This window comes from Fistularia commersonii, chromosome 7 (genome assembly GCF_037954325.1).
Source record: "Fistularia commersonii isolate RoL2024-O1a breed Wild chromosome 7, RoL_Fcom_v1.0, whole genome shotgun sequence".
NCBI lineage: Eukaryota > Metazoa > Chordata > Actinopteri > Syngnathiformes > Fistulariidae > Fistularia > Fistularia commersonii.
Window position 1 is genome coordinate 16,962,025 of NC_141290.1, and position 23,883 is coordinate 16,985,907.

The 23,883-nt window shown below is 41.8% G+C and overlaps 1 protein-coding gene across 4 annotated transcripts in view; it reads left to right on the plus strand.

Moving 5' to 3' along the window:
* The window catches only part of flnba (filamin B a), a 67,050-nt gene that overhangs the window by 11,930 nt on the left and 31,237 nt on the right, over positions 1–23,883 (plus strand). For 2 of the 4 annotated variants that reach the window (XM_086150113.1, XM_086150114.1), the window contains exons 2-15: positions 11,573–11,682; positions 12,424–12,559; positions 13,557–13,654; positions 17,067–17,214; positions 18,056–18,174; positions 18,261–18,335; positions 18,524–18,686; positions 18,813–19,013; positions 19,125–19,262; positions 19,926–20,052; positions 21,673–21,809; positions 21,938–22,131; positions 22,833–22,946; positions 23,066–23,209. In XM_086150113.1, the coding sequence (XP_086006239.1) occupies positions 11,573–11,682; positions 12,424–12,559; positions 13,557–13,654; positions 17,067–17,214; positions 18,056–18,174; positions 18,261–18,335; positions 18,524–18,686; positions 18,813–19,013; positions 19,125–19,262; positions 19,926–20,052; positions 21,673–21,809; positions 21,938–22,131; positions 22,833–22,946; positions 23,066–23,209 (1,904 nt within the window). Of the gene's footprint in view, positions 1–11,572; positions 11,683–12,423; positions 12,560–13,556; positions 13,655–17,066; positions 17,215–18,055; positions 18,175–18,260; positions 18,336–18,523; positions 18,687–18,812; positions 19,263–19,925; positions 20,053–21,672; positions 21,810–21,937; positions 22,132–22,832; positions 22,947–23,065; positions 23,210–23,883 lie in introns of all 4 variants that reach the window. The other 2 variants (XM_086150110.1, XM_086150111.1) reach the window with 1 other exon arrangement.

The window sequence follows — 23,883 nt, forward strand, 5'->3', positions numbered from 1 at the left end:
TTCAAATTTCAAAATTAGTATCCTGCAGAAACCGCTACCTATTCATGAACGTATTCCCCAAATAAGAGGGAATAATTACTGGAAAAATCAGCAGAAACTCTCAGGCTCTTACAAAAAATATCAGCAGCCTGTTAACAAATCATTAAAATCGTCTTATTAATTGAATTTTCATGGGTCCACCAACCATCAGATTTTTTTATTTTTTGTTTTTTATTTTTTTTGTCCTCCTGTCAGATTTTGTAAAATTGAGCCACAGGAGTCAAGCTCCATCCTGGTGTGTGTTTTGGCGTGATGCCGCTGCCTTGGCCCTCGGACACTTGCAGACTTGGTTGTGTTGACCTTTCATCCTCTCTGAATTTCCTAAGTTTCCCCCCGGCAGATATGTTGTTACTGAGGCTAAATTTGGAACCTGGCGAGTTTGGCGCCTGTCGTGAAACGAAACGACAGTTGTTTCCACCGAGCATCATGATGAGGTGATTGTTGAAGGATGGATGTGATGCTTTAATAACAGGTTTAATAACAGCCTCGTGTTCAGATTGGCTCCCTTCAATCTTCACTTTCTCTCAAACCCACAGCAATGAAACCTTGTATTACTGCGAACCTCTCTATGCCTGAGGCACCCAGGCTGAATTTTTCAATTTTATTGATTATTCTTAGTTGAGTCAATTACTTTAATTGAGTCACTTACTTTGTTTCTGACAGGGAGGTAAACCACTGATCGATCATGGAGCTGTTCTATCGGCAAGAATGAGTTTTGAGAGTCAAAAAATAAGTTTTTTCAGTCCCCCCTCCCATTGTTGCCGTTCAAGAACGCAAGTGTCAGCTCCGGAAAACAATCACGTTTTAAACTTTTATGTACAAATCCATTGATAAACCAGGGAAAATGGAAAACCTTTTCTCCTATTCCAATCCTCACCTGCCCCAATCGGCAGCTTTTTCCTTCGGATAAAAATAGTGTCCTTGGCTGCATCTTTCAGTGTTCCTGTTTGACATCATCAAGCCATGTAACCATTGTATTTTTATCCTCAGACGTCCAGAGTAGAATAACTTTTCTGGATGCATCTGCCGTCTCTCACGAAAATTGGGCACCATCAATGCTATTCTGAAGTAGCATTTTATTTTATTTTTGCTCTTTTGGATTTTGTCAAAGCTGAAACTGCTGAAACTGTCAACCTTCCAATTCCACAGCACCATGGTGACGGAGAGCGAAGTGAGCTGTGCAGACAAATACCCGTCTTTCCTCTCCGTTTGCATTCCGGTCTTAATTAAACTGAATTGTTGTCTTGTCAACAGTGTCAAGGCCCGAATGCTTTTCATGTTGAAAACACAACTTCTTACACACAATTGCTCGTCTGCTCTGCCCCGACATTTGGTTCCAGAGGCGGCAGATATGACGCGGCGTTCACTATGACCAAATATTTGCTTAATAATGATGATCCTATTGGGGAGGTGCATGGCGGAGACACAAACCAAATGTCTGAACACGTAGTGACATGAAAGCCCTAAACCCCAACACACACACACACACACACACACAAACTTTGATGTGGGCTCATAGGTATGTGTGGTTTTGTGTGGACTTTAGCGCGATTAAGATGGCGGTCAGCCTCCTGCAGTCTGGCTTTGCTACAAACTCCGAGTCATTCGGATCGTCTGTCCATCATGTTAGAAGACAAAGACAAGAACCTCCGTTTTCGAATCCACATCTGCCGTGATTTGACCCTCATTTGATATTTTCTCATCATTCAGGCAAAATCGTAATTTTGAGGATTTTGGCTCCTGTTTTGAAATGGACATGAAGTGACAGTTTTTTTTTTGTTGAATGGCGCATTGTAATGAGGTGATATTGGATGGATTGTGATTGTTGTATAATAACAGCCTTCAGTTACCAGCGGCCCCTTATAAGCTTCACTTTGAACTCAAAAGTTTTTATTATAGACTTTCTGCCAGAAGATATAAATATAGCACTGAACAGTGACATCAGTAAAAAGTTTTGAATGTCAAATGCAAACCATCGCCGTGTGTTTTATTTTTGCTTTGTTTTATTGCTTTACTGTTCTTTCTCTTGTTTAATTTTTCTTTTTTTATCTGACTTTTTGACTGGGATCTATTAACAACATTCGGCCTCTGTGAAATTCACCACATTTATCATTTCATATCAAACCCAGTCACCGCTGTTTCCCATCCTGAGTTAAATAGAAGGGATCTTGTGTCAGTGACCGTTTAATGCCTGTCCATAGAGGGAAATTCAGTGGCCGGCATGAAGAGTTTTGTTCTTATTGTCTCAAAATATGAAAATAATCTTGTTCATGTGAGTGTGTTCACACGAGGCTTTCATCAGGATGCTGAGACCCTGCTTACTCGTGCTCCTCTTCCTCCTCACCACATGCCCAGTCTTGTTCTGGTGACATCATAGCCTGGGAACCATCAGGATGAGGTCATACAAGGCTGAGCACTTGTGTGTGTGTGTGTGTGTGTCCTGTTTATGCATGCAGATGTAATACCAGATGTGTGTGTGTGTGTGTGTGTTAATGACAGGCAGCTCTGCTGCTTGCTTGGCTCAGGTGGTTTTCATGTTTCCTTGGCTGTTTGTTTGTATCACGTCTGCCAGTCCTTTCAGTGTAAACTATTACCTGTGTGAATTTCTATTTTATTTCTAAAATGTCTATTTTGCCACATGCTCCTCATAGATGTGCTTTGCAGCAATATTACTGAGTTAGTGAATTTACTGGTGGTTGTGAAATCATGTATTAGATTCTCAAAGTAAAAAAGAAAGAGAGTATAAGATATTATTTAAAACCGCCACAGCTTCTATCTACTTGAAGCGCTATCTTGTTTCTATTTAGCAAAATAAAAGAAAAACTCTCAAGTTATCCTTCAGTGAGAAATTGATCTAGAAGAGCAGCGGCAACACTAACTTAGGAATGAAAATATTTAGAATTTTTATTTTTGATTTCTGTTTTAAGTCATATCAACCAAATTTGACAGTTATTATTCTGCTTAGAATATAGATTAATCTCTGTTTTCTGTCCTTTCTCCTCTGCGTCTGTAAAATGGGGAATTCTGGGGTCCTGAATTCTGGGGTCAACCTGTCCTATACCATCACTGAACACTTAGCAGTTCCTATTTTTTTTTTTTTTTTTTTGAATAATAAAACCGGAACTTTTCTTTTTGAATGAATCCCAAAAAAGCAGATCTCCATCATGCAGCCTTTGATCCTCCACCCTGCAGCTGTTTGTGTGGGAGCGGTGACCAGATTACAGAGTGAGAAAGACACGGTGACACACACTCTGACTCCCGCTAGCCCCTTGTTAACCCGCTCAAAGAGCCCCTCGCCTTCTTCCCCTCTCTAATCCGGGGTTTTCATGCCCAATCGTCCCCCTTTTGAGCCGCAGGGGCATGTGACTCTTATTAAGCGGCGCCATCATTATGGCAATACATCATGTGGTGATGTCATAAGCGGGTGCCACCGCATCAGAGTGCCTGTGTGATATTTATCTATTTTATTTAGTGGGTGGAGGGGGTCCAAATCATTTAAACGGTGAGTCTTTAAGCCTTAAAAGATTAGGTCATCTGATTTTTAGGAACATCTACCTGCAAGGCAGGTGACTCAATCAAACTTGTGTTCTAGAACAAAATATATTTTGCTAGATGAATCACCCCCCCTTTTTTTTTTTTTTTTTTCCCCTCGCCCTACAGTTTCAGAAACAAACCAATAACTGACTCAAAAGTTGACTCATTGAAGTGTGGCATTATGGAGTTATCTCGATTTTTCAAATCCCTCAGTCAGTTCAAATCGCTCAGTTTGGGTACGATGCCCTTGAGGAAATAGTGCATAAAGAAAGAAAACACAACTTTCTCTAACTTCTTAATGCTTCCAAAGGCTGAAAATCAAGTGGTCTGATTGGTCTGTTAGATGGAGATGATGAAGAGGCAGAGATGAGGGAAGTCATGAATCTTCTAGTGTGTGGCTTTTTGCAAGGGGTGTTCCTCTATCCTGAGTGTGTTGAGTAAATGATGACCGGACTACAGTTTGAAGAGGCTCATTGGCATTATACAGTTTAGTGTGTGTGTGTGTGTGTGTGTGTGTGTGTGTGTGTGTGTGTGTGTGTGTCCGTGTGTGGCTTTTGTTCATTTGCCACATTCCCTTGGGTCCTCTCAGGGATCAGGGGAGTCTGTGTGGATGTACTGTTGGAGTGGGTGTGTTAATGATCTCACTCTTTAGGAATCTGTGTGTGCAGTGGGTCACATAGACCATGTGCGCACACACACACACACACGTTGGGATGGTACCTCTACATCCCATTTTCCAGTTACCTGCCAACTCCCCTCTAAACTTTTTTTTTTTTTTCAACTTAAAGTTGAAATACCCCACCGAATATTCTTTATTTTTATAACTTGTCAAAGTCATTGTTTCTAAATTGTTTCATAATAACTGGCTTACCATGTCAATAATGCATGACATTTTTTTCCCCAAGTGTTTGCAAAAGCCAGGCTGTAATTTGTCATTGTGAAATAACTGTTTATTACACAATAGTAATGACATCATATGCTCTTATTTTTGTGCCCTATAATCATCCTTGCTACTATGTAATGTCAGCCAACACGTCCAAAAACAACCAGGGAAATAGCGGTTTTGATTGAATGGTTGTCTAATATCTATGCTCTATCTTAAGTTCAACTTTTAACTGCAGTTACCTGTCTGTGCAGAGCAATAATAAAGCTGTTACTACACCATTTAAAATGTTCCTTCCATGATTACGTCACCTCTGTCGTGGCCCACATGTCTGTTCCCAGTTTAAATGTGCAATAACTGACTTTTTAACCGCTTGGATGCAAGTGCTCAGAACAACACTGGCTCTTTATCAGAGAACTTGCTCAGGCATGTTTATAGTTTACTTTTGACTCCAACTGTTGCTGTTCATGAAATTTATCAGGAACCGTATTTCCAAACAGAATTATAGATAAAAGTATTCTTTGAACCTACAGAGAATACGAGGTAAATTCACCCCCCCCCCCCCCCCCCGAGTGTCTTCTGTTTCAAAGATACTCATGTTGGTAACTTTTATGAAAATCACACTTAGGAGCAAAAAACCTCCCTGCAAAACCCCAAATCAACATTTTTATTTTATTGGCATTTTGAACATTGTGGCAAATGAGCCTGATTCTACTGCATCACGACTGGCCTTTCTTTCTTTCTTCAGATTATGTTTGTCAGCTGCATCCTAATAAAGGCGCCATGCTTTGCAATGAAAACACAAATTGTGTTGAAATGTCACTTTCTGAAAATTTAATTTCGCTCTGCAGATGCATGTGGATCTCTGACCACTCTGTGTGATTTTGTATCTTTCCAGTCAGACAATTTGTTTTAGATGGGTGGATTTAATATGGGGGCTGACTAGTGCATACTGAGGAGCAAAAATGACAGATACACACTTCAATCTTTGCCGAAAACCGTGTTTGCTGCTCTCGTATCGGTGTCCCAGGCATGTCTTCTTGTATTTTCAATTCTCAGCGCTGCATCGTACAGCCCTTACCATCCCGTCACCTGATTGGCTGCCAGGAAATGCGAGCCACTATCCGACGCCCGCCGTGTCGTGTAAATAAGTGTGATTTCAGAAGAGTCTGAGTTCCTTGGAACTTGTGCGGTCCCTCAAGGCTCTCTCTCTTTGGCCCCCGGCTCTTTATGATCCACGGGTTTTCATTTTCCGGCCCAGCTTGTTGTCGAGATGGTCGGCCATGATGTAATGGATCGACGAGCGAGCGGTTTTGATTTGCTTGTAGGTTATTACTTTCCCTGGCTGCATACGCAGGTTTTCGGGAATATGCGGCAGGTGTTTTCTCTGCCCACCGGATTGTTAGATAACTTCCCTCTCTTGCTAGGGGAAGGTGCGTCGCCCTGATAAGAAAGCAGTTTTGCTCCGACCCGATTTACCTTTGCACACATTCTTACTTTATCTCACCCTCACTTTCAGTTCCCTTGCACACCTTAACTCCTTCTTTTCTCTCCCCAAACGGAAATTTAATTCCCGCCCGACTCCCACTCCTTCATTAGCGTCCTTGTTGTTGTTGTTACCATAGCAACAGGTCAACAAATCGACCGGTATCGGCCGTGGCGGCGGCTGCTGAAAAGCTCACATGGTGTTTATCAAGACCAAAGTGAGTCTGCTTGCTCAAACAGAGGCTTTGTGAATGGATCTGTGGGCAGATAAATCTTTTAATGAAACAGGAAGCTGGGATCGTTGTGAGCGAGCAAGGGAAACCTTTCTCTTGAGCTTCTACCGGCCCTGACATGTAGCTGGGTCAAGAGCTCGGACTGGTGAAAGATCCTAAACTAAAACACTCAGATTTCTACTTGAAGAGGTTTTTAAATAAGCATCATCTCGTCTAGAAATGAAAACATGAAAGATGCTTTACCATGTTGAATTTCTTTTCGATAGTCTGCGTGCACGTGGAGGCTTTGGCCAAACGGCCTTTGTCTGTTCATGTCATTGCTTCACAGAGCAGATAAACCGAATGTTCGGATGGTTTGAACAAGAGGACACCTGAGGAAGGTGTCAAAAACGATAGTCAGTGACCAGTGGATTCAACAAGTGGATCGTCTCTCTTGGGGAAGACAAGTCAGAAATGTTTTGGAAGCACTGGTCTAGCCAACAACAAGCCGGAGTCTATTTTTTGTAAACTGAAGATTTAACAACTCTGTGTGTGTGTGTGTGTGTGTGTGTGTGTGTGTGTGAACTCTGATACAGATCAAGTACAGGTAGACAGCTAGAAAAATAGTAAAGGACGAGTATTGAAAGAATATTTTTATTTTAATAGCGTGTTTTTTTTGCTGCTCAAATACATAACAGTTTTATTGGTAGGTGTTCAAATGAAAAGAAAAAGTAAAGTTGTCATGTTAGTCCTTGAAATGGACCAGTAACATGCCATGTGTCATGGATTTCTCGCAACAGATATTTCACTTTTAAAAAGAAAAAAAAACAATTCCCCTCTGTCTCTCCGGAGATGGGACTCCCTAACTGTTGCTGGGAGTTATTTTTTTAAAGTTTATCTGCTCCGTAGTAAATAAATTCTAATGCTGTAGAACGAAAATGATTGAAAAAGGACATTTGGTCCAGCTTTGCCTATTTATAGTAATAAAAGCCAGTTGTTACGATGTCTTAGCGCTATCACCCAGACGGTTGCGAAGTCCAGTTACTGAAGTTCCAGTGGAGGTGATCCTGAAGGGGCAGCTGGTTGTGGCAAGGTTCCCCCTTGACTCCCTCAATGGCATATTTCACTTTAATGAGACCAAGCGAAACCCAGGAGGCACAAAGGAAAGGATTTATGGCTTTTGTGGCAGGTCTCAGCCAGGTGTGCGTATGTGCGTGATGGCATGTCTCTGACGTGGATTCACGTATCAGACACAAACTCAGATCATACCGTCTGTGTTGCTCATGAGAGGTCGTTATTCCACAAATCAGGGACAGCAAACAGTGATGTCACACTTCTCGAAATCACCACCTGCACCCTCTGTGCAAAGCTACATATCAGTCGTGGGTAAAACCGAACAGAATCGCATACCACGGTTTATTTTATTTTTTATTTTTTACGTAGCTATGTATCGCTCTTGCTCCTGTAAAAAGACAGTATATTAGATAAAGAAAGAAGTATCCATGGTTTGTTCAGTAAAAGCATTTCCAACTGCGACCTCGACACCAAGGTGGGAACTCTGCGTCATATCTCTAATATTCGGCATCAGCAGGTCACCCTTTTAAGATAAGGGGAAAAACCACCTCAGGACAAAGTTTGTATCAGAGTGGTGCAATCTTAGACCATCTGAACTCACATGGGGCAGAGAGGGGAGTATGGGTGTAAAAGAAAGAAAATGCATGTGATTAGAGCTGATGAAAACCTCCCTTACACACACACATTCTTTCTCTCCCTCTCACACCAACACACTGACAGCCAGAATCTTGTAGTTGTGTTTATGCTGTTTTCACCCAGACTATCTATAGTTTGACTCGTCCTTGTTCTCTCTCGATAAGGACAATAGGCTACCATGGCGATAGACTTGTTACCCACAAAACTGTCTGCAAGAACTGTAAATAAAGTGCAGGAGCAGCACACACACTGAAGGCTGCGCTCTGTCATGTTACGCTTCCCGCATCAGAAGTGACTCTTATAAAATTCAACAATTAAGGTATATTAGATTGAGTTTGGGGACGTGTAGCTTTTCGAACAATGGAAGGATCCTCATTGGACAAACTAGGATAAGGCTAAACTGCTCACTAAGTACTAGAATGTCAATTCAGTGATTAGAGTGTATTTCGGAGTAAACTGAGGTGGTGTAAAATAAAGAATTAAATGAGTAAACTGCGTTAAAGGACTTCATAGTTTGGTAGGCTTGCTCAAATCTTCTCTCCCTCATTTACTTGCGAAATCAGATACTGCATGCTGTTTTAACCCATATACAGATGCACAGATGCAAGTTGTGGCAACAGGTCACAGAATGAAGCTCTTAACATTGAATGCATCACCGGATCAGAAACCCTGGAAACCACAAACTGCCGCAGGTAATTGAGGAAAGATGTTGAAACTAAATTAGTCTGAGGGAAGATTAAGTTTATTAGAGCTATAGAAGAGAGCGTGTGGAAGGATTATAAAGCTGCAGTTTTGAAAAATTAAAAAGCAAAATTTCAATCCTTCGGTGTGACAATTAAGAAAAAATCTTATCCCATCTCTTGTTTTTTTTTTTTTTTTTTTTTTGGATTCTAGTTTGTCACCCAGTTTCAATAAAGAAAAGGTCAGGTTTTGTGTGTGCATGTGCGTAAACCCTCTAGCAAACATCCTGTCATTGAACAAGAGCCGTCAGCAACACAAACACACAATGACATTAACAGAGATTAATTTCTTAGATTGGCCTTACCTTAACCTTATACCTAAAAACAGCATGATAGTTTCCTACTCCTTGCCTTTCCCCCCCCCCCCCCCCAACTTCTTTGCTGTTTTCAATTTGTCAAGATAGATGCAATGTTTCTTTGTGTTTCCTTGATCTTTAGTTTGACTAGAGGAAAGTATCCTGTAAAGGAGAATAAGCCAAAAAAAACCAAACTGGTAATTGAACTGAATTTAGCACCCAACTGCAGAAGCATTGAAATATTTTTATTCATATATACATATATATATATTTGTATGTGTATATGTACACACACACACACACACACATATATATATATATATATATATATATACATATATATATATATATTGTGTTTTTTGTTGGCTAAACTAAGGCAAAATGTAATAGCTCTTATTGTATTCATATATAAACTAACTACTGGTGACTATGTCCAATTATTTCCACTGTTACCATTTAAAGGCCTAGTGTTAGAGTGATGTTTCCTCATTGCTTCTAGTTTCTTCCTGCAGCTTCAACATCACCTCACCCTGAACACACAAAGCGCTCCACATTTTGTTTTCCATCCGGAAGCCTTTCCTTTTTGTCCTTTTGTCTTCCATGTGTGACCAAGCAGACATGGATTTATATTCGCTCAGCTGAAGTTAGTACCTGCCGCATCGGGCCGCCGGACGGGTGTGTCAGGACCGGCTTGTTTAAAGAGAGATAGAAACAAACACCGCCAGGCGATGAAAGGTGTTCCGAATGATAGAAGACAAACAGGTGGACAGTGACAGCTTTACAGGGACAAAAGGAAACATTGCAAAATATCTGGGAAGAGAGATTAGGAAGGAGGACAAAAGTGTGTGTGAGAGTGATTAACAGGCGTGTTGCAGTGTTGGGACACCTTGGGGCGAGGCAGCAGCTTCCCAAAGCTCCATCTAATCCTGCAGCTCTGAGCCAAGGTTGGAGCTCACCTGCTCTGACTGAAAGGTGGAGCGTTGGCAGTGCGCTGCTCATTGTCCAACACAAGATGTTGAAAGTTTGCTGCCAGCATCCTTAGACATTTTAGGGAGACTAATGTCGCTGAGCAGGTGTGGAGGCTTCAGGCCACTTCATGTCCGTCTTGAATCCTCTATGTGTTCAATACATGATTTAAAATATGAGATACTGCAGGGTACGGGAAAATACTCGGTTCCTTAGTGTTTTCCAGCTGAGGATCCCCACTTTGTAGTGAGATGAAGAGTAAGAAGAGGCTGTCGTGAAATATTTGAGAAATGGCGCGCTAACCGTTGAGTTAAATGCATGCACATCCAGCAAAGGTGAGAAGGCGGACTGGGCTTACAGGTGTCGGTCAACTGCATTTTACCACTATCTACTCTCTGGTTAAACAACCTGTATTAGAATAAACTGGGATGTTTTTGGTTGTGGGTCTCAGCTGGAATGCGTATCCCTGCTTTGTATTGTTTCATTTTAACTATTTGAAGTTAGTTTCACGCTGCTGAACAGGAACCACCGGAATAATCTGATTTGTCAAACTGTGTACCCTGAAATGTTGTAGTCCTGTTTCTCTCTTCTTCTCAAGGGGTTTATTTTAACCCTCTAAAGGGTTTCTAAGATGAAAAGAAGCCAAAGCTAAGGACTAAATAGTGCTGAGAACTTGAAAAAGTAATGTTCCCTGGATGTGCATATCGAGATGTGACAGTCAGAAATTTAAGCAAATATGCCTGAATTGTTTGGCTGCAAAGGAATTGTCATATTTATCTTTTCTTACACAAAGTTTGCAAATCCCTGATCTGTAATTTGTAAATTCATAAAAAAATTAGTCAAATAGCTCTTTTTCACTAAATTGCAGTTTTGGGACTTACCTGCTCAAACTGTTAATAAACCTTGCTCTTGCCCAGTACCCTAAATATGTTGTTGTTCTGAAAAGAAATGGAGACAAAGAGATTAAACATGATTGGAATGGAATGTTTTGTTCACTCCTGTCTGAACTCTGTGGTGCAGCCAGAGATTGTGCGCGTGCGTGTGCGTGCAGTAAACTGGTTTGAGTGGAACGTTACTTTGCCGTATCATTGTTTGAAGTCTTTAACTGTATCCAGAGTAGAGTTCTCTAAATTCCCATTTTTTTTATTTTTTTTTTTGATTACCCATCAGTTGTAAAACAACAATCAGCTGGGATGTCAATTTTAATTTTGGTCAGGAGACCTTTTGTAGTTTTCGGGAAAGTTACCAATTTAAAGCAAAAATCAAGTTGTTGTTTTTTTTGTACTCTTTATATTCACTGCACATTTGGGATTATCGATTCATTCCAAGTAATCATTGTCCATTGCATTAACTGTAAATCTTTGACAGTAATTTCAATAATTGTTGCATTGATTTTGGTCCTAGTGGGTTTTACTTGGGAGTTTTTTTTCCCCCTCATCGGTCTATGAAAGTGTGCTGTTTATTTTCATTTCTATGTTCCTTTTTTCCATTCATCATTTTTTTCCCAGGCTTGCTTAAGATAAAGCTTTTCACGAGGGGATGCTTGCATGTTCGTTTAAATGGGAAAAGAGCTGAATATATGGATACACTCATTACTCTCTTCATGCCTGATTTCCCTTGTCATCTTTCATCAGACAGCGGTGATTAAAACAAAAAACACACAAAAATCGCTCTGAATGTGAAGGTTAACCCACATTCTCTCCTCAGATTCCAAAGCCATTGTGGATGGGAACCTGAAACTGATCCTGGGTCTGGTCTGGACTCTGATCCTGCACTACTCCATCTCCATGCCGGTCTGGGAAGGCGAGGATGAAGAGGTAATGTCCAGTTAACCTGCCAGTAACTTTTTTTTTTTTCTCTTCCCAACACCTAACTCTACAAACATACACATTTAGTGTATGTTTAATGATGAGCAAGTAGTGTTACTGATTTATTTGAAGTATCACTGTGAACAAAGTGTGTATTCTAACAAGATTATCTAATGATTGTTGCCACAGATACATAGCCTTTTTTTTCTCACGTTAATTTCATTTGTGCCCCAAGTAACCTTTTGATATTTGGGATTTTTTTCTGAAATCATCAGGAAAAATTGATTCTGCTAATTACTGGCTAAATCGCAACAGATGGGGGAAAAAAAGGAGAAAGAAATTACCTACAAATAATTTTACTGAGAAATTGTCTTAAAATCAGCATTGAAAATTATGGGAGAAATTTGCAAGAAAAACAAGTTTAACCTAAAAAGAAGATGCAAGGGCTTAGAGAGCAGCTGCAGCAACTTGAACATGAAAGACTTACTTCATTTAATAATACTGAGCATTACATTTCAAGGTCAGATCAGTGACATTGTATTAGATTTCCTTTGGTCCAATTCTGCCTCCTGATGCTGTTGTCGCACACCGACAAACACGCTTTATTTATTCGTAAAGATCACCTGAGATTTTTTTTTTTTCTAATTTTTTTTTTTTTTTTTACTCCCACACAAGGCATTCTTCCGATGTGTTTCCATGCTGAATGGTCCACATGCGCATACACTAACAGCCGCAACTCTTTGCTTTCAGTCAGAGTCGAAGACGCCGAAACAGCGTTTGCTGGGCTGGATCCAGCACAAAGTGCCTGATCTACCGATCACTAACTTCAGCCAGGACTGGAGGGATGGCAAGGCCCTGGGAGCACTGGTGGACAGTTGCGCACCAGGTATGTTCGCCACGTTTCATTTTATGTCGACAAAAATAGAATAAGTTCATGTACTATGTTCACTGTCAGCCAGAAAATATTTCATCTGAAGTCCAAAGAGGAAACTGCAGCCTTGACGCAAGTGTGATCACTGCGAAAGTTCAAGTGTTGAGTTTTGTTGTTTCAAGACTGCCCTGGTTCGACATTTTAAAGAAGTTTAATTTGTTTCGAGTTTCCCGTTGTGTAAGAGTTCCAAGGTATTCTTGTGTTGGCCTTAAATAACCAAGACAATGTCCTCCAAACATTGGCGGCAAAACACTGATAATGACAACACCTCACATTGCTGAGTATCAGGCTCATTTATGCTCAAGTAAATAGGTACTTCTGTTTCAAACATTGTTAAATGTCACTGGACATGATTCCCATGTGTACTTTATGTTGCCACGGTCATTGAGCAAAACATCCACTAGAGGGCAGTGCAGAGTTCACTGAAGTCACATGTTCTGGTACAAAAAACAGGAAGAGACCCTAAGAGGCAGTGCAGTAGAAAGCGGCGGCCTGTGTGGGTTTTAAGTATATGGCGGGTTATGGACAGAGTTCTTCTTCCTGGTTACCATATTGCCTTCTTATCTTCTGTTCTCTTCTTGTCACCAGTCGTAGTTGAGCATACCGTGCAGCACTGCCCCCACGACTTCCAGTGGTACTGCTCCGATTGCCGCGTTTGGCCACCCTGACAATGTGCAGACTTACTCACAAAATCAAAACAGAGGAGACTGAAGGCTCCGTCCATATGCGTTTTTAACTGGCAGCACAAATCAGCCCTTCGTATAGCTTATTTTCAAATGTTTTGCATGCTAAAAATCCAGTTCCCATCACATTGTGGCCCCATACAGGCTGGAGAACCTTGATGTTAACAATGAAACTCAAACTTTTATTCACATTCAAAAGTCAGAGAGGGAATATTTATAAATTACGACATTTTGTGTGTGTGCGCGTGTGTGTGTGTGTGCATACACAGGCCTGTGTCCGGACTGGGAGACCTGGGATCCAGTAAGACCAGTGGAGAATGCGACGGAGGCCATGCAGTTAGCTGACGACTGGCTTGGGATCCCCCAGGTGAGATTTCTTTCCTTCCAATGTCCATCTCTATGGTCACAAAACATTTTTTTCTTTTTCGTTTGCATAGCAAATTTACATTTTTTTTTTTTTTTTTTTTTTTTTTTAAGCCAAAAAAATTTTGAACTTTGTCTGTGGAGGTTCTTTGTCATCCAGATCATGGTTAATTCTTGTCAAAATCCTCATGTTATGGCAACTGGACTGGATTATCTTTACTCGAAGATGATTCACCCCTCATCCAACATGCTTCTTCAGTTCTAATGGCTTGTGGGGAGTTTCTAACTATAACTGCTAGGCTTGTTGGCTGGTCTAGGCGTGTTATGCAAATGGGAGAGTTGATTGGCAGGAATTAGGTCGAAGGGGGTTGTTGTATTAATGGCGGTTTCGTTAGGTCGGAACAAGATACAACTTTTGGGGATTTACCTGGATTCGAATCTGTAAAGGTGAAGTCAGACTTCTCAGAATGCCAAGCTAAGGAGTGAAACCTGTTCGACACATGGACTGCGGTGCAGGCGGAAGTTACCAGGGGCTGTTTCTGGTGGTGGATCCTTCCAGGTTGTTTGGAGAGGAAAGGAATAGCCCTTATCCTGTCCTGAAGTGGTGGCTCTCCTGTATCGGGCCATTGTGTCGAGGTTTTTCGGTCACCCCAATGTAGACCTCATCACAATCCTCAGTGCAGGCGCTACCGTACACCACATTTTCGATCTTATCAGAATTTCTTTCATCGGCAAGTAATTTTACAACTACACGGAATTTGCCTCGGTGCTTTGGTAACCGTGTTAAACAGACACATAACGGGCATTACATAAATGAAGATTGAAATCAGGGCAATTGTGAGTTGGTGGCGCAAAGTGGTAAGTTGTGCAAAGTAGTGCGATAGGGTGGTTGGAACAGTGTCAGTGGGGGACTGGGGCCTTATTGATGAGGCAGGATGCCAATGGGAAGAAACTGTTGGTGTAGAAGCGCACAATCATCCTATTTGGCAGGAAGATCATCCTCTGCTGCCTAGGTGTTTAGTCCTTGAGTTGCACCAGTCTTTGCTTCAGGGTGTTGTAGGGTTTGAAATGTACCGATATGTGGTATGTTCTTTTTTTTTTTCAGAAACCCTTCTGAGTTTTTCCAAAACACCAGCAACATGGAGTATGACAATGTTCTTCCAATTGTTGTTGTCTTCCTCCCGTTAGTCCTTGTGCTCTTGCATCGGGTGGTTTCCGATTTGGCAAAGGCCCAATTACGGTATCCGCAGGATCTTAGGGCTTCCCTAATGTGTTGCACCTCACCTAGTTGGTGAGTTGAAGAGTAAATACTGGCCGGTGTGTGATGTCCAGGCTTCTGTCCTGTTGGATGTGAATGCAACAGTCCAGGAAGGGGAGTTTGTCATCAGTGACGTCCTCCCTTGTGAATTTGATGTGGGTGTTGAGATGAGTGGTGAACGCTTCCACCTCATTATTCTTGATCTCAACCCATGTGTCCTCTACATACCTGAACCAATGGCTTTGCAGTGTGCACCTGACGGAGGCCAGGACTTTCCTCTTAACCTCCTCCTTGAATAGGTTCACCACTATGGGGGGTATGGGCGAGCCCATGCCGCATCCACATTTTTGACAATAGAAGCTGTTGTTGTTTTGGGAATAGGTGGTCCGGTAGGATGCAGATGTGGTCTGTGGTGAGTTTTGTTATATTTACCAAGGTGTTGACCTTTTATGAGGCATTCCCTCACTGCTGTGACTGCATCCGATGTGGGGATAGATGTGAACAGTGAGGTTACATCAAATCACACCATGGTTCCATCCGGGTCCAGCCTTACTTATTGACCTTGCTGGCAAAGTCCTGTGAGTTCTTGATATATAAGGTGATAATGTTTGGCAATGTTGTAGCTGCAGGGGAGGGGGCTTCCTTGTGAAGCCCCTTCAAGGAGGGGCTCCCCCCTTGTGAATCTTGGTGCGTGGCTCCTGGGTATACTCTGTAGTCACAGCTGGGCTACACTCTATTTATCTCTTTTTATATAACCACCCTAAGCAGGATAAGAGGAAAACAGGTCTCCATAAACCATTAAAGTACTATTTTGTTCCCCCCCATTTTCACAACACTTACATTTCCTCTGTTGGGATGCCAAGGTCAAAGGTAGCCTGCTGAGTCTTACAGAATTTTTGGGGCTTCCTGGTCTTTTGGAGCTGAGGAAATTGGCAAAATGAAAAGCCACATTTCTTTTGTTTTGAAGGTGGCTTTGGCAAGATATTTTAAAAGCATGTCTAAAAAAAAAAAAAAAAAAGAAACTGCAAATCCCAAATACGCAATAAAACATAGTAGTTGGAATATTTGTGTTGATCGTTTCTAATAAAGAGTAGTATAAAACACTCCTGCACATGAATGAGAAGAAAATTTCTCGACAGATTAATTTCTTTTGCGTGTCTTGAGATTTTTACAGTTTCAGGTTCACATGCTGAATACTAAACTTTTCAATTAAACACAGTGGTTTCCAAGCCTAATTTAAAAACGTGAGAATCTTCCAGTATGGAATAGTTGAAAATTCCGATAAGTTTTGACATCATAAAGTGTTTTTCAAGGGTTCAAAGAGGGATGGCTGTGGAGCAGAAGGATGTGTTTACGTTTGAAGGAAGGAAGAGACACACGGCTTTCACTGTCCTGGTCTGAACCCCTCACTCACTCTGCTCATTTCCTCCTCAAATCCATCACCCTCTTCCTCTCTGTGACATCACGCCTCAGCTTTGGTCACTCTGGCCAGTGTTCAGACACCGCTTTCAACATACTTGAGTATAATTTTCGTCTGGGTTTGTTTTCCCTGGTTTGTCCTCTAGTACTGCGGTGGCGAACAATGATATTGTCGATATCCCACTGCCAACTCTGTGGCGGCCATCTGAGAGAGGCTCATTGTGCTCGAGGCAAAGTTCATAAAGAAATCTTGCTGAAAGACTTTCCAGAAGTAACCCAATACTGCTTGAAGTCTTGAAATTCTATACAGTTGATTTTTTTTTCTTTTTTTTTTTTTTCTCAAAACACGCTTGTCATTACTAATATTTTCTGCACTTTGTGTAAGAATTAGAGGCCCAGTGATGCAGATTCCTCCGAGCTCATGTCGAATTTCAAGGGGCAAGATATTCACAGGATCAATATCCACTGTTTTTTCAGAAGGGATATGTAAGCTTTGTAAAAAATAGAGCTGTAAATTAAAACAAATTTTGAAGGAAAATCAAAATTTTAAGTGTCCAGACTGAAAGCCAGACTGCTGCAATAAAGCGACATATTTGTCTGCCTCCAATCACAAAGTTTCATGTTGTGTGTCATAAACTTACAGTTTCACTTATCATATTCGAGAGGTAGATACCTGTCTGTCTCACAATAGATCAAGTGGTAATCATGGCTGTGTGTGTCTGTGTGTGTGTGTTTGTAGGTGATCGCACCTGAGGAGATCATTGACCCCAGCGCGGATGAACAGTCTGTAATGACGTACCTGTCCCAGTTCCCCAAAGCCAAACTGAAAGCCGGAGCTCCGCTGAAGCCCAAACTCAACCCCAAGAAAGCCCGAGCCTACGGCCCAGGTGCCCCCCCGCACCCGCCTACCGAGTTTAGAATAGACATTCCAGTCGTCCATCTGGTTGTTGGGAGCGACCGTGTTTTTGACCTTTCATCCCGGTAGCTAATGGAAACACTGGAAAACACTGGCTCGCCCGACAATAAGCGGAAGTGAGCAGCTGTTAATGAGAACAATGGGGTTCACTCATGTCGGACACACACACACACACACACACAATCACACACACACACACCGGTGAGGTCGGCATTCGTCCTCCAACTTGGAATGTAATCCTGAGGAGGAAATACCTGGAAATGAGTTCAGACTGACAACAGAGACACAGTAGTCTCATTCATTTCAATAAGAGGGCAGCCTGATAGAAACTGGAAAAAAAAAAGTCAAATCAGTCTCTTGGCCAGTAGTAATGTCTAAAACTTACTTCACTGTACAAAACAATATCTCAATCATAAAATGCAAATAGAGGAATGACCAAAGGCAGACCCTTCTGTCACATGTTAGATTCTATCGTTCTCTTGGCTGCTGTTGGTGGCGCGATCCATAAATCTTTGAATTAAGCAGGAAGATCGTTCTATCTTCTATTCTTCTATTTTTGCAGCCATATATATATATATATACACACACTCTTTTTTTTAATAATCTGAACCTTGTAATTGAGGGCTTTCCATGAAGTGCTTGGGTTTTGTTTTTTTTTTCCATACGTGTTTGCTTCAATTGTCATTTTCATTTCTGAGCATGAGAAATTGCTATACAAGCGCTTACTTTACGAACTCTGAAACCTCTGAAACAGATTTTGCTCTGACATCAACTGTATCTGAGTTCTTCCATGTTGGATTTTTGCCACTAAGGAATTGAGCCGACGGGGAACAGGGTTCTGCGCCCCGCTGTGTTCACCGTGGACACGTTCAGTGCCGGTCAGGGTCATGTCACTGTCTACCTGGACCAGCCGGACGGCACGAGAGAAGAGGTAGGTGGCTCTCCTTCCAGGTTATAGCCATAGAGTCGCTGAAGGGACATTACTTGATTGAAACAACCCCGATCTGTATTTTTCAGCTGAAGGTGGAATCCAACGAGGGCAAGAAAACGTACAGCGTGTCCTATGTTCCTCAGGTGATGGGGCCACATAAGGTACGGTAGCTTGTCCGTAAACATTGTACAATAACGGATCTAAAGTGTTTTGGATAAAACTGTTTGAGAATGGCACCTGATGGGCCAAATAAACAGACCTGTTCTGTGAGTTTCCCAACTCTTAAAAAATAACATATGAATATTTTGCTCTGAAAATCCTAAGTGACGCTGTTCTCTCCCTTTCGCAGGTGACGGTGTTATTTGCAGGCCAGCAGATTCCCAAGAGTCCGTTTGAAGTGAACGTTGACAAGGCCTTGGGTGACGCCTCCAAGGTCACGGTGAAAGGACCAGGAATCGAACCCGTGGGCAACATCGCCAACAGAGCCACCTCCTTTGACATTTACACCGCAGGTGAGGGTCATCTTGACGATCAATGGTATTTTTTTTTTTTTTCCTTAGTTTATTCTTTTTGTACATGGGTGGGCACTTCAGTTGGTGGAGAGTTAATAAACCTCCAGGCTGCATTTTTCCCCACAGGAGCTGGTAAAGGAGATGTTACAGCCATGATCAGAGACCCCCAGGGCCATGACAACAGCGTGGAGGTGATGATAGAGGACCTAGAGGACAGCGTCTATCGCTGTACCTACCGGCCGACCCATACTGGTCCGCACGCCGTCTCGGTCACCTTCGGAGGTGTCGGGGTCCCCAAGAGCCCGTTCATTGTCGATGTTGGGCCAGGTGGTTTATTCAAACTTTGCTCAATGATTTTCATGTTTAATGGCATAGCTAGTTTTGACTGTTTGTGTGTGTGTGTGTGTGTGTGTGTGCGCGTACATCCCATCCCTCCAGCCTGTTTGCCAGGGGCATGCAGGGCTACAGGTCGTGGTCTCCAACCTACCGGTTTGAGGATGAGGCAGATTGGTGACATCAAGGTGGACACCAGGAATGCAGGCAGCGGAGACCTGAAACTGCAGGTCAAAGGACCCAGTGAGTAAAACTCATCTGGAGACTCTGATACCCTGTTTTTATTTGAATTCAAAACAGGTTTATACTGTTTTCTATTGTTTGCATATGTGTGCACAGACACATACACACCATCATCAGCTAGGGAAGGGGTTTCAAAATATAAAAAAAACAAAACAATAAATTCCAGTTCTTAAGACAATATCCATATTTTTCTATCAGTGGATCATGACACAGGCCACTGATAATCTGTCATATCACACAATCCACTTGAAATTCAGAATTAACAGAAAATGACTGCAACACTTTCTCAAGATAAATAAACCGCCTGAAATATGGCAAAAAATTAGATTGTAGTTTTAAGAAAATGACCTGGAAAGTATTAGGAAATACTGTTTGTAGCTAAGTTGATTAGTAAGAACACCAAGATAGTACTAGTAACTAGTACTCTGTTCGTAACAGATCGAATATAGAGAATTTCATAACGCAATTATTTTTCTGCTCACCTGCTATTTTCCTTTACCTACTCAATGATCAGGCTGCTTTTCGTATCTTTCTGTATTATACTATACGACTTTTCTTTCTCTTGAGTAAATCCAAATCTGTCACAGGACCCTAGTATGATTTATAGTTAATCTTTAAAAGTCCATTGAATGAAAATATTTCTGATGGTGTGTTCATTTTCAGAGGGTGCTGAGGAGCCAGTGAAGCAAATATCCAGTCAAGATGGTGTGTTCTCCTATGAATATTATCCCAACAGTACCGGCAAATACACAGTCGCCATTACCTGGGGGGGTCAGCACATCCCAAAAAGGTAAGGTGAATGGGCGCGTGTGTGTGCGCATGTCGTGCGCATGTGTGTGTGAGGATTACCTCACCCCATTACCTCATCGGACGTACAAGATGAAATATTAGGTGTAGGGGGGGAAACCTATTAAGATGTAATCTTGTAAAACTAAACGAACACCACAACACAACGTGGTTCAGTCACATTCCGGACCAGAGTCCTGTGCACGTGCTGTCAAAGGTCAGTCAGGGTTGAGCAGATCGCTGCTTTATTTCTATTTTTTTTTTTTTAATTTGTTTTTGCAGCAGGCAGGCCAAGGATCTATAAGGATTTATCAATTTAATGCTTTGCATTGTCAGGACAAGGAGTAACTTTAGCAGGCTGACGTACCAGGTAGGGGTGACTGTGTTGACCCCATGGTAGCTCAAAAGCTCTGGCACAAAGCAAAGAGCACATACGTTTTTTTTTGATGAATGAGTTGTAGGTCAAAATGTTCATACAGACACAGGAAGCTCTGGTGAGTTTTCTCTAAATTAATGAGGCGTGAAGACATTCACATTCGGTGACTCAGGGGATTGGATTACAGCTTGAGGTTTTTTTTGATTTTTGTGTGTGTGTGCGTGTGTTTCATTCACGACGACGCCGCAGATAATGCTATCTTCTATCCCGCTTTCTTTTTAAAAATCACCACCCAGTAACATCTGTTTTCTGACAGAGAAAACGCGTCGTATCGGCGGTCTCTCCCCAGCCCGGTCACTCTGCACAGTTCAAACACTCATTGATTGGAACGCAAGGCTATATTGTGCAAATTAATAAGAATAAGAACAACTTTATTTATCCCGAAGGAAATTGTTGTGCCAGAGTTTCAAGTAAAACGTAGCAATGATAAATGATAGTAGGAAATTGTATAAACAATATTAAAAAAAGGGGGGAGGATAAGAAATACAAATAAAACTATAAAGTGTCAAAGTAACAAGTCAAGGCTATAAAGTGTCTTAAGGTCTTAGGTATAAAGATTTGGAGATTCCCTGCGGCTGAAGGGAGAGGAATTAAAAAGTCTGATAGCCTCAGGTAGGAAAGACCTCCCGTGGCGTCCAGTGGAGCTCCTTGGTGGTATCAGTCTACGACTGAAAGAGCTCTGACAGGATGTTAGTGTGGCATTTTCAATTTGCATGTTTTTTAAATTTCTATGTGCACTGCTTTGGAGCTGTACCAGCTGCTGCAATGTGATTAAATTTAGTTGGTTATTAATTATCGGAGTACCTCCCCTTGCCACTATTTGACAGACTAAAATGAATGGCATTTACTGTTGTGATGACGTTTCATCCTGAATTGTGCTGATTGATATTCATGTTTGCTGCTCCCTTAATCAAGAAACCGATAAGTTGAAAAATGAATCCAAAAGTAACACCTCCTTTAGAAATAAAACTCTTTAAAATACATTCAAAAACCAGAGAAGATTCATACGATTCAGTGTGGTCACTGAAGAGTGCTAATCGGATGTTGAGGCAGCAGGAAAAAATCCTGTCGTGGGAAGGGTCCAAACAGTCGCCCGATCAATGATGACAAAGCAGCAATAAAATAAATGTTTTATTTGATTGATTCAAATGAATAAACTTCTGACCCCCTTCCCTCCCCCCCATTCAGTCCCTTTGAGGTGTCAGTGGGTCCGGAGGCTGGACCTCAGCAGATCCGAGCCTGGGGTCATGGTCTGAAAGGAGGTGTTGTCGGTAAACCCGCCAGATTTGTCGTGGAGTCTGTCGGGTCAGATGTCGGGGTACTTGGTAAGTCCAACTTTATTTACTTCTTTTGGTTTTAGACTCCGTTTGGTCAGACTGAACATTTTAGATTTAGAGCTGAAATTCCTGTGAGGCAGCAAAACCCTACATCCTATCTCACCTGCCGTCTCCAGGCTTTGCCATCGAGGGTCCGTCCCAGGCTAGAATTGAGTGCGAGGATCAGAATGATGGGTCATGTGACGTCAGTTACTGGCCCACCGAGCCCGGCGAATATGCCATCCATGTGACCTGTGACGATGAGGACATCGAGCACAGCCCCTTCATGGCTTATATCGTCCCCGACAACCACAGCAACAACCCAGAAAAGGTTAGCAGGACCTGGTTTGTTGAAATTTTTTTTCAAATCGTGTTCTGTCCGGGACTGTCATTGATTTCCACTTTTTAAACTGATGAAATGAAGCTACAAAAAAAAGCCAAAGATATCCTGAATTGTATGTTCAAAGACAAGGTGGTGTCGTCTGGTTCAGTCCACCAGACAGATTGATGAAATGACTGCAATCCAATGACAGCTATTTAAAACTTTGCATATAACTCGTTCCTGAGAATCTGTCACATTTGCCGATCCGCGGAGAGGTTTGATGCGAATGCTGTTCAAATCCATGTTCTTCCATATTGGAAGTTACAAATTTCAAATTTTTGTAAATGTAAGATTTGAGGTGGATTCTTGTCCCCGTGGTGATTTATGTTTTCCAATATCTTCTATGAAACTCAATTGCTGTTTGAGCAACATGTCCTCATGTAAAATCGTCAGACAGGAATGTCCCGTTTTATCGTAATTTTATTGAAATTCTGTTCACTTAAATGCTGAAAGAAATCACTTTGTTATCGCTAAAAGGCTATTTTACATTACAGTCATTTGGCAGATGCTTTTGGATAACTTGGATGACCAACAAAGTCGCTTTTGTCTAACTAGGTGTTTAACCAATTATTGCGGTGTTCAGGTGTAAGACCTTTAGAAAAAGTAGTGGCTCATGTTTAATTTGAGTTTTTTTTTTTTTTTTTTTTTAGGTCCAGGCATTTGGACCGGGGCTTGAGAAAACTGGCTGTCTGCTCAACCAGTCGGCAGAGTTCACTGTCAATGCCAAGGATGCTGGGAAAGGACCTTTAAATGTAATTGCTCAGGTAAGAGTAACAAAGTCAAATGCCGTGAATCACTAGGTATCGGATGGCTCGGGTATGGAAACATCTGTGACGAAAAGTTGACAATTTTGTTCGATTCCGCTTCATATCTTGATTTTTAGGATGCAGAGGGTTGTCCCGTGGAGGTCAAAGTGAGGAGTAAAGGCGACGGGCTCTATGCCTGCTCCTACATGCCCAATTCACCGCTCAAACACACCGTAGCCATCACCTGGGGTGGAGTTGCCGTTCCCAACAGCCCCTTCAGGGTAAGCAGTCAGTCCCGGCAACCTGAGGTCGCTCCGACATCCGGGGATAAAGTCAAGGCAGAAAAATACAGCCCTGATTATTCAAAACCTTTGATGGAGGTGGAAAGAGCAGAGGTCGTCCAGTCAGGGCAAACTGTTCCAGAGCACATCAAATCACAACACAAAGGATCCAAAAGCAAGAGGCCGCTAATTATCATCACCACGTACACCGAGGAGAGATATAGCTGTTAGTGAGGCTGCACGAGTGAGAACAAAAAGTCCCAGTGATTTACAAATATGGTCATATTTTAAGCAATCTGAAAAAAGAAACGTAATGAATTGTTTAACGGAGGAATGAAACGGAACAAATTAAAATCACGTCTGAAGGAAACCTTTCATGTAGGGCGTTAAAAGAGCAGCATACTTGAAATATTAGTGGAAGCTCTGTAATTATTCAACTGTCTTACATTTTTTGAGGATGAAATCATTCAGGATTACCAAACTTAATTGAGTTAAGCAAGCGGACATGAAAAAGTGTTTTGTTCAGCATAGAGAATGTTTTTACTGTGTGTGTGTGTGTGTGTGTGTGTGTGTGTGTGTGTGTGTGTGTGTGTGTGTGTGTGTGCGCGCGTGAGCATGTGCGCACACACAGCGAAATGAAATTTCCCACTAATTTGCCCATTAAACCATTAATT